The sequence below is a fragment of the Poecilia mexicana genome, unplaced genomic scaffold (assembly GCF_051168715.1).
Source record: "Poecilia mexicana isolate PSO_F unplaced genomic scaffold, ASM5116871v1 scaffold_9, whole genome shotgun sequence".
NCBI classification, from domain to species: domain Eukaryota; kingdom Metazoa; phylum Chordata; class Actinopteri; order Cyprinodontiformes; family Poeciliidae; genus Poecilia; species Poecilia mexicana.
Window position 1 is genome coordinate 30340149 of NW_028263378.1, and position 10417 is coordinate 30350565.

Here is a 10417-nt window from a genome sequence, read left to right on the forward strand (position 1 = left end):
ACTGTCCCTTTAAATCCAGTGTTTTTCCTTTGTTATGCATGTATCTCCAAATATCTACGCTGTTCCTGAGCACCATGTGCCTGAGGAAGCTGGAGGAGTCCAGATCAGGGAAAATGATCATTTCTCTAGAATCAGATTCTAGAGCAATGATCTCATCTAGTTACAGATAATTCATTCTGTTTACTTCAGACTGATCTGTGACCACCGACTCCTAGCTTAACCCAGCATCTCTGAACACATCAACACACACAGCAACAGAAGCCTTCATTCAGCCCTGCTGGAGGTTAGCAGTGTAACCATGTGCTGCCTGCTGCCCCCCATCTCTTCATTGTTGCTTCTGTAAATATTAGTTAATAAAACTCAGCCATGCCTCCCCCCACCCCCTGCTTTAACTCCTGCCGTTCCTGCCTGATCTCAGTTATTCTTTGGAATGCTGGGAACGCCAAATGAACTTCCCAGTCACTCGGACATTACTGGATATTTCCCTGTAATTAAGGTAAGCTTTTACATAAGTTTTCCTTTGACTTCTGATTTATTATATCTTCAATTATTATGAAAACTTAATAACTGACATACACATTTTAAAATAATCCCTGCAGGAAAAAATCTTCATTATATTTTCAGGCTTCCAATATTTTGTGCTGCTGAGAATCAGGAAGTTGAAGTTGCTTCCAGCTAACCGAGTCTAAAACTTGTGACAAAAAGTTCATCTGGTGATAAGAGCAGATAATAATGATTAACACAGCCAACAAGGGGATCCATTGTGGCTCATGGCTCAGTGTTGCCATATCAAACAGCAGTGTCCTGTAAACACTCAGCTGAATGGAGCCACAGCTTCACCTTTACAGATCTTAAAGACGAGTGTGTTGAATTTTTCCTCCTCGCATTTAGAAGAAGAGGTTCAGGAAGGATGAATAGCTCCTGCGTCAGCTGTCTGAAAGGTCTGGTGGTGTCTCTCCACTTCCTCTGCTGGGTAAGGTGGTGAGGGCACCAAACACACACACACACACACCTACACACACACACACACTGTGGCTGGTTAGATCCAGTCATCCTGCAAATATTAAAACCCTCCTCACATATTTACTCCTTAATTGGTCAAGATTGGAGTCTTTATGTAGAATATGTAGCACATTTTTTATCTGTACTCACTAGTGGAGGCGGGCTCTGTCACAGAGTGACACACACACACACACACACCCCCACACACACACACACGCAAAACTGTATTTCTGACTATATTAGGATTGTCTTGCTGTCTTTTTGCTTCAAAGATTATGATTTTGTAGTTCTAACATCAGTTGCTGTGCTGTGTGATCCTGTTATCAAAAAGACAAGTACTATGAAATATAAATAAGATATTAGTGTTTTTCAGACTTTAAGTAATTCATGAAAAGATAAACTGATATCAGTTTATCTTCAGTAAATACTTCTGTATAAAATATTAAGGAAAAAGAAATTAAATACAAACTGGCAAACTAAGGAACTGAACTAGACTGTGGTCGGGAGCAGCTTTAATATCTTTTATACACTTTTTGAAATGTAAGTAGCAAACTTTCCATCATTATGTCATTAATCCTTTAAAGTCTAACTCACTGAACTCCAAATCAATATTAAAATATTTTCTTCTCAGGTTTTATTAGCATTTAACAATGTAGATTTCTAGTTTTTTTTTCTATGTATATATAATTAGTTTAGTTATTTTCTTATCTTGGGCACCAACTTATGAATTATTCATTAAATGAATACCTACAAGCCTGAAATTAATAGTTTGAATAAAAATGTCACATAATTACGTCATCAGAGGGACCAGTTTACTTCTCAACCACATAATTTATATAAAAAATAGTTTTAGAAGAAACATTAAGGAATGTTTATCATTTACTGCAACCATGTATGTGCAAGTTTTGGAACGTACCCCAGTTCCAATTATTACCAACTTGTTTTGTTGTTAATAGTTAATGTAGATTACTTTATCGACCAAATCTGAATTTTTATTGGCAGCTTCGCCTGGCGACCCAGAGCGACATTACAACGTGTTGCAGGCATCATTAAATGGATAACATGAAGCTCATCCGTTCAAACACTGAACGTCTTCTCTTTGTAGTGAATTCCATTGAACAAGGATTTGCAAACCATTATATTCTGTGTTTATTTATGTTTTACACAACGTCCCAACTTAATTGGAATTAGGGTTGGAGATGAACAAGGGTAGACGCAAAACATGTCGAGTGAAAATCCAGGTCTGTGTTGTTTAGCCTGTTCAGGACTCTGTGCTGTGAGGCAGTGAACACGCACTCAAGATGTGAAGAGGTTGTCTTTGCTGGTGTCTATAAAGGTTGTTAGACAGACTGAGGCCAGCCTCACTCAGCTGAACCTGCAACTCTCATAATGTGAGCTTTGCCTCGTCTCTCTTGCCTCCCGTGGAGCTGTGTGGAGCCTTCGTGGTGGCCTTCGGGGAATTCCAGATGATGCACTCCAAGTTCGCCTCTCTGGTCACCACCTTCTGGCCCATCTACCCGGCCAACACGCTCGTAGTGACCGGTACCATCGTCACCTGCGTTTGTTACCTGGGAGTGCTGGGAGGCTTGAAGGAGAACCGCTGCATGCTCATCACTGTGAGTGGGAGGAAACGTGGCGTTTACTGCCTGAGTGGGCTGAATTCACTGAATGACCAAATGAGACGCTTCAAAATTAATCTGATTTTCTGTGGCTCAGTTTTATGTTCTGCTGTTCATCCTGATGCTGGTGGAGCTGGCCATGGCCTGTGTGTTCTTCGTCTACAACAGAGAGGTGGGAGACTTCTGGTATTTGTATGTCTGTTAGGGAATCTGATGTCTTTTCTAATGAAGTGTGCTGAAACATCCTTAAGAGTACTATCGTGACCAAAACTACTTATATTTTTTTGTGATCTAAAACAAATGTTATGATTTGTAAACTTGAATACTTTTGCTTTTATGATAATCCCCATCTCTTCTATATTAGTGCACAGATCAGATCAGATCAGATATGCATGGATTTTACAAAAAGGCTGGAGTCACATCATAAGGTTCATTGACTGTCAACAACCCACTACCATTGTGGACAGTTTTGAAACTGATGGGAATGTAGTTTTTGCCAATTTTACAGCTCTAATGTCATGTAAAATTGAGTTGTTTGAGCTTTGCGTGACGTTATGGTGAGAATCAGACAGCCACCTTCAAAGATGAGATCACAGATGAAACTGTGATCTCTGAACTACACCAGGCCACTGAAAAAGAGAAGACCTCTGGAACGCAACAAGATGGAGATCAGCAAGTGGAGAAAAGGCTGTCTAGGAAATCTATATACAAGAAAAAGAAAAGAGCAGCAATGTAAGCTGCCTTTGAACTGCAAACCCTAGAACACACTGAACAAGAAGTTTCCGGGACAGAAATATTTAGTGATCAGACCGCAGACTTGAAAAATGAGATTTATACAGATGAAGTTTTGATCCCTAAACTACTCCAAGTTGCTGAAAAAGAAATGGCCTCTGAAGCACAAAAGAATGGGGATCAGCAAGTGGAGAAAAAGCTGTCTAGGAAATCTATATACAAGAAAAAGAAAAGGGCAGCAATGTAAGCTGCCTTTGAACTGCAAACCCTAGAACACACTGAACAAGAAGTTTCCGGGACAGAAATATTTAGTGATCAGACCGCAGACTTGAAAAATGAGATTTATACAGATGAAGTTTTGATCCCTAAACTACTCCAAGTTGCTGAAAAAGAAATGGCCTCTGAAGCACAAAAGAATGGGGATCAGCAAGTGGAGAAAAAGCTGCCTAGGAAATCTATTTACAAGAAAAAGAGAAAGACAGCAATGAAAGCTGTGATTGAGCTGGAAACCCTAAAGAACCAAAATATTTCTGAAGATAACAGTGAACAAGAAGTTTTAATGACAGAAATATTTAAGAATCAGACCGTTGACTTGAAAAATGAGATTTATACAGATGAAATGGAGATTTCTGAACTACACCAGGACACTGAAGAAGAGAAGGTCTCTGAGACGCAACAAGATCAGGATCAGCAAGTGGAGGAAGAGCTTTCTAGGGAATTTGAATATGAGAAAAGGAGAACGGCAGCAATGAAAGCTGCTGCTGAACTGGAAGCTCAGAATGGTTCAAAATCATTGCTTTATTAAAAAAAAAAAAAAAAAAAAAAACATCAAAATGTGCAGGAAACCAAGGTGAAGAATACTGCAGCCTGACCTGAAGCTGAAACCAACTTGGGTTCTTTAGCAGGACCATGATCCAAAACACAGTAACAAGTGCACCTGAAGAAAAACAAGATGAAGACGTTGAAGTGGCCTAGTCAAAGTCCTGACCTGAATACTATTTAAATGCAGTGATATGATCTTAAAAAAAAAGGCTGTTGAAGCTGGAAAACCCTCCAGTGCAGATGAAATATAATAATTCTACAAAGACTAGAGACCAAAACCGGTCAGAGTTACAGGCTACAAAAACAAGGGTCAGCACTAGTAACACCTGGCTAGTCTTTTTGCATACATTGAATTTAGTTGCTAAGGAAAGTGATGGGAACTTGAGACACATTTTGTTTATTATTGCAGAAATTTTTGGAAATCACTCAAAAAATTGTGACTTTGTGCCTCAACCCTTTCAGATGGCGCCCTGGGCAACTGCCCACATCTCGCCCATATCAAAACCACCACTGCATGCACATTTCCAAAAAAAATGTTTGTCCATCACTGTGACCACAGTGATGGACAAATAAGTGGCTCTCCTCACCTTTCCTACGTGCAGCAAGTTGTCCTGACTGCCATGTTGGCCTTTGTCTGGAACAGATCGACACATACTTTGAGAAGGACCTGACCCGCAGCTTGGAGATCTACATGGAGTCTGGCCCAGAGGGGAACAAAACCATTAAGGAGGATTTTGATTCCGTCCAATACCTGGTAAATGATAAAACACTCGTTTTAATGTCTCTGTTTATGAAAATACATATTTGGAAGATCCAACTGCCACAGCGTTTCTTGACGCTGCATCAGTTGTCACATATTTTGATTAAGTGACACAGTGATAGACCCTTAGCAGGTATTTTATGGAGTATACCTTTTTAGTACATTGACTAAAAAGCTGTACTAAAAAGGTTTCTTTATGACTGTAATAACACCCGGTTCAGTTTAATTCAATCTTATTCATATAGAGCTAGTTAACAACACGTTGCCTCAAAGCATTTTACAAAAAAAAACAAAGTCAATTCAGTCAATCCTAATGAGAAAACAATGCAGTCAAGTTCAGTTTATTAATGAAATTGTTAAAACAATAAATAAAATAAAACATTCCGTCCAGAAAATGGGACTTTGTAAAATGTAAAACCAATAACGTGAAGAGCAGTCGTTTGGTGCTTTGGTACATAACATAGAATGAATGTCCATATAATGACTTTTAACTCACTTTTCTATACATTCACTCATCATGTAGACATTTTAGATCAATTGAAAATTTTCTTTGAAATATTCTCCATCTTTATTTAAAAAAGGGAGAAATCAGAAATCTGCCTCTGGCTAAAGTTAAAATCAAAATGGTGAATTCTGGTCAATTGTGGCGTTGCTTCTCAGAAAAACAATGTCACAATTGCTTTTCCCTGAACAGCTCACCTTTCTGTGCGCTATAAAATGAAGAGACCTGAGAAACACCTGAAAACCAGAAAGAACCCAGAGGTATTGAGGGGGCCAACTATTTTTTTCTTATTTTTTTTAACTTTGACTGAATGTCAGTTGTGCTTTGCAGTTTAGAGGGAGCAGCTTCTAGTTTCCGTGGCAACATTAACTCCTCCTCTGTCCAGTTTAAGTGCTGTGGAGTTCACGGCCCAGATGACTGGAAGGGGAAAGCTCCGCTGTCCTGCTGCACCAAGGATCCCTGCAACATCGCTGACCAGCCCAACTGGCAGGAGGTGATTCACTGCTGACTCATTACATGAGCGGGCCTGCGGTGGGTCAGGAGATCAGTCTGAAATGTCTTCATTACATTTTATGATAGTCACCAAATGCTCTGAAAAGTTGGAAGAGTTTTGCTGAACATACATTTGAGACGAGGACAATACTAGCGAGGCTCAGCTCCAGTTTATTGTTTTTTAAAACATTTTAAAGATGGTTATTTAACACAGCAACACAAAGATGGCAGGGTAGGACAAACATGAGAGCAGTCAATAAAGAAACTACACTGCTATTATGTAAAAGGCACAACGGCTTAAAAAAGTATTCATGTTGTTTGATATTTTTTTTATTTTGTTTTTTTTTTTACAAATGGGGACAGATGACTCACTGTGACAAACAAAAAGAGAAGAAGAAAATACAAATTCACTCAATCATTTTCAGATGTTTATTTGTCAAACATTTTTGTCTCATTTTTGTTGCTTTTGCTTCATCTTCAGGTTTTGCTCTGTGTTGGTTTTTCCACACAGACCACAATAAACTCCTCTGAAGTTTGTGCTTGAAATGAGACAAAGGGAAAAGTTCAGGAGGTCTTTATGCTTTTTGTAAAGCAGTGTAGGTTGCCATTAAGCAGATTCATTGCAGACAACAGGCATATATGGGTGAGGGTAGTTCTGATTGACAGAGGATGGGTTGGGGTATTTTAGTCCAAATGTGCTGAATAAAGAGCTGCCAGGCAAGAGGGAATGAATCATTTAGTTTAAAGCTGCTTTTTGTATTTGGTCAGGTTTTCTTTCTATATCTGTGATGTGAAAAATGGGTTTATCATCTAAAACTCTTTAATATTTTAACAAAAATCAAAACCCAAAAAAGTCTGTAACCTTTCAGTTCTGTATTTGGATGCAAACGTAGCAGAATGAAAGTGAGCTGCAGTGTTTGAATCAGGAACTGTGTTCACTAAAATATCCCTGCAGACAAGACTGAAAAAAAGAGAGAAAACTTGAAACCTGTAGAAGCCTAAAACCTGATCCTAAGATGATATAGGAAAACAACAACAACTTTGTGTGGTGTATCTAGTGACTTTGTGTAGCTTTCAGCGGCAGCTCCCTCTGTGTCACTGTTCAAGCTGCAGGTCTGCAGGAATAAAGCCTCCTGTGTGTTTGCACCTGCAGGGCTGCCTGGTGAAACTCAGGAACTGGTTTGCTTCAAACTACCTCAGCACTGCGTCAGGAGTGGTCACCATGTTCATTATTCAGGTACAGTTCATTCAGCGTTCCTGTTTCTACAATCATGCTTTGGCTTTATGAATGCACATAGAAGCTTATTGATACCAGTGTCCAGGCTACTGGTTCTGTTTGTAACCTTGAAAACCACATGGACTGATCAATTCGCTAAATATCCACATCCCTGTCAGATGTGTTGTATGTAGCAACTTCAACTTGTTTGAAGGGGGGTTGTTATGGTAACCCAATATGTGCAGGGTGTGTTTTTCTCAGTTTAATCAAAGGAAAAGCCAACAGTCAATCCCAACTGTCCATAAGCAACCTGCAATGTGCAGAAACTCTATAACCACCCTTACCACGTCTATGAGGAAATGCAACTTTATATTTCTCACCCTCCACTCGATCTCAGTTAACTTCAGTCACCAGGTGTCTAAAATATCCATGATGTCAGTGAAGTCCTTGTTTTTGGCACCAAAGTTATGATGAACATCACAAAGACACACCCAGGTGTTGAGTTAGAAAATCCTGTTCGCTGACTGTGGTTGTCATCTTTTTCTTCTAGCTGGAAAGAAAGTTCACCTTGTATTAATTAGTTTAGTGAAATAAATTTCTTGAAATTGGTGTGAAGTTTTCATCTTAATCAAAAAGATTCACTGAAATCTTCAAAAATGCCCCGATGTGTGTTTTTAATGCTTTGACATGACGTGAGCCGTGATTGGGTGCAGCTTCATCAGCGTTCTCATCGTCTTTGTTTCCAGTTCGTGTGCCTGAGCGTCACCGTCCCTCTGTTCTGCCACTTCAGGCGAAGAGGACTGGGTTACAAGTGAGAAAACGCTCCATGGACCAACTTAGAAAATCGTTCACGCCAACAAGGTCATCTGGATCCTATGAAAGTGCTGCCTGTCACCCAGAAAGATAACACATGGGAGGGAGGGTAGTGTAGTTCTAATTATTAATTTTGAGTTTCCAGCATGGTCCATACTCCACATGTCATCACTTTGCTGATTTAAAAAGCTCCTCTGAAATGTAGCAGCTCTTAATGTTGAAGCACAAAATCATATTCATGCCCACAGGTTTCAACAAAGACTTTGCTAAGGCGACTGTGAATCTAGAATTTTCTAATCAGTTCTCACAAAGCTTTTACTTGGTATTGAGCTTTTTAGAGGCCACAGGAAAATCCTGGTAAGAGTCAACATGATTCTTATCATGTTTAATAATGATAAGAATCATTATTAAACATGATTCTCATTATGTTTAACTCATTATTGGCTCATTATTGGCTCCTTCAGCTGATCTTCTGTGTATTAGTTTGGCTGCTCCTGCTCCTGATTCCTAAACAAATCTGAGAATGGGAAGTTCAAAGGTCACATGAGTCTATTAGACTGTGTTCAGTCTGAAAGTGCTTTTCAGGGACTGTAATGTGTCAAATGTTGTGTTTTTTCTAAATTGTTTAAAACATTATTACAAAAATATTAAAAGTTAGATTAATGGCATGACTGTTAGAAATGTCATCTTTGAATTTCAGTGCGTCTTTCTGTCAACCTAAAAGGTTCAGATTGTTTTACAGTTTTTCTCGATTGTTTACAGACCTTTTCTGGAAGTTTTAACATAAGTCAAAACACACACAGTGACCATAACCCTTCGATTCTGCAAATTGAAACTTTACATTCAAAACAATCTTATTTCTTCTCAAAATTGTATTTTGTTTTCAGATGACACACACAAACCATCATATGAATACACATTTCTAAGAACCAGATGAACAGCAGCATAATTGGTTCAGGATTGGTGCACGAGTTACATTATGTCTCAAATACCAGTGTTTGTGTGTAAACTATCGAGAAAAACTGAGTGAGGCTCTATGCAGTTGTTATCATTAATAGTTTTCTTACCTGTAGTAGACAGGGAGTCACTGTGAGTTAATAAAAAAGCCAAGAACTCTTCAGAGTGGTGGAATGCTAACTGCTAGCCAGTAGGCCAACAGCTTCCATAGCTAAACGTTCATGTTGCTGTCAGGTTAAGCTGGTCGATGCTGCTGGCTCCAATAGCCATTACAGTAAAACCCTGCAGTCAGTTCTAAATCTGCTAATATCAGCCTGCAGACTCAGTAAAAGTATTTCCACATGAAGAGACTGAAGTTTCTGAGTGACAATTTTAACAACTGTCTCTCGTGAAAGTGGAAACATTTCATGTCTGCTAGAGTTTTATCCCAACACTCATTTAACTTCAGCTAACAGCAGAAGCTATCTGGCTAGCAGTTAGCCTCCTATCACTGATGTTTGTCTACTACATATATCTGAACCATGTCTTTAAAACATTATATTTACCTCTAAGTAGTCTTAGAAAAACTCATATTTTTGTCATTACTGCATGTATGTTTTGCTGATTTAATTTGATTTTGTGCATCAAAATGAACAGCTTCATTCGACAGACTGTAAAACAGGAGTTCAGCTGGTAGTTTACCAGGGAGCTAAATGGACTATGTGCTTTGAAATGTGGCTTGTTTTGTGTGACTGACATTATTTTTAGATTGTTAGTTATGTAGATAATCAGCAGAGGAAACCTGGCCTTGTCAGGTCTGAGTAGCTTCTGCTGAGCCGGATCACAGACAGACACTCAGACCGTCTGGTGACTGTCTGCCAGCGTCAGCTGTTCAGTCAGGTAATATTTTAACAAATACGGAAGAAAAAAATACCTTAGTAGTTTTAAAGAATGTTTTGTTCATGGAACCCATATGATTTTGACACTCTTGTTTGTGTGAACAACATGATTAGCTAACAGCCTGTCGGTGACGGTGAACCCATATGGGGCCCGATGGCAACAGCATGTGATAGAAAGTCCTTCATGATGTGCATGAGGCGTGACCAAAACAAATAAACAAGTAAAAGTCTCTCACTAATTTCTTGTTTGATGTCAGTTGGTTCGGTATCATGGTTCTTCTAACTGAAACAATATTCTTGATTTGTCTTCAGGTAAAGAACCTTTTTTATAGGAAATAAATTGTTGAAACCTGCAGACGTCTAAAGCTCTTCAATAAAGATGGACAAACAAGACGCATGCAGACAGAGGTGGACAAAAAATGATGTACACAAGTAATATGATAGATATGGGAGCTCATTTTAAGTAAATAATTGTTGATGAAAAGTATTAGTTCTATTGGCAGATGAACTGAAGACAATTCCCCCATGTAATTTGTGAAATAATCAGCCAATGGGACAAGTACTTTTTCATCAATATTATGGAATTATTTACTTAAAACAAGGTGGTTTCTTTTAAGTCAGTTG

General features: G+C 38.8%; 1 protein-coding gene across 3 annotated transcripts; it reads left to right on the forward strand.

Moving 5' to 3' along the window:
- Positions 1-377: 377 nt before the first annotated feature.
- On the forward strand, positions 378-10032 carry LOC106910962 (leukocyte surface antigen CD53-like). 3 transcript variants are annotated; one of them, XM_014977695.2, is made up of 8 exons: positions 378-496; positions 892-973; positions 2430-2618; positions 2719-2793; positions 4819-4929; positions 5823-5930; positions 7083-7166; positions 7892-10032. In XM_014977695.2, exons 2-8 carry the CDS (start codon positions 911-913, stop codon positions 7958-7960), a joined length of 699 nt encoding a protein of 232 aa, XP_014833181.1. In that variant the 5' UTR covers positions 378-496; positions 892-910; the 3' UTR covers positions 7961-10032. The 3 variants fall into 3 exon arrangements, with proteins under 3 accessions (XP_014833181.1, XP_087865249.1, XP_087865250.1); XM_088009123.1 differs by having other exon boundaries at positions 407-496; positions 895-973; XM_088009124.1 differs by having other exon boundaries at positions 467-496; positions 2339-2618.
- The last annotated feature ends 385 nt before the right edge of the window (positions 10033-10417 follow it).

What these genes read in the sequence shown, in the direction of transcription:
- LOC106910962 (XM_014977695.2), top strand. Translation starts at nt 911, where the DNA reads ATGAATAGCTCCTGCGTCAGCTGTCTGAAAGGTCTGGTGGTGTCTCTC. An exon ending in TTGATTCCGTCCAATACCTG is followed by an intron (nt 4,930 to 5,822) that starts GTAAATGATAAA and finishes TCCTCTGTCCAG; the next exon opens with TTTAAGTGCTGTGGAGTTCA. An exon ending in ACCAGCCCAACTGGCAGGAG is followed by an intron (nt 5,931 to 7,082) that starts GTGATTCACTGC and finishes TTGCACCTGCAG; the next exon opens with GGCTGCCTGGTGAAACTCAG.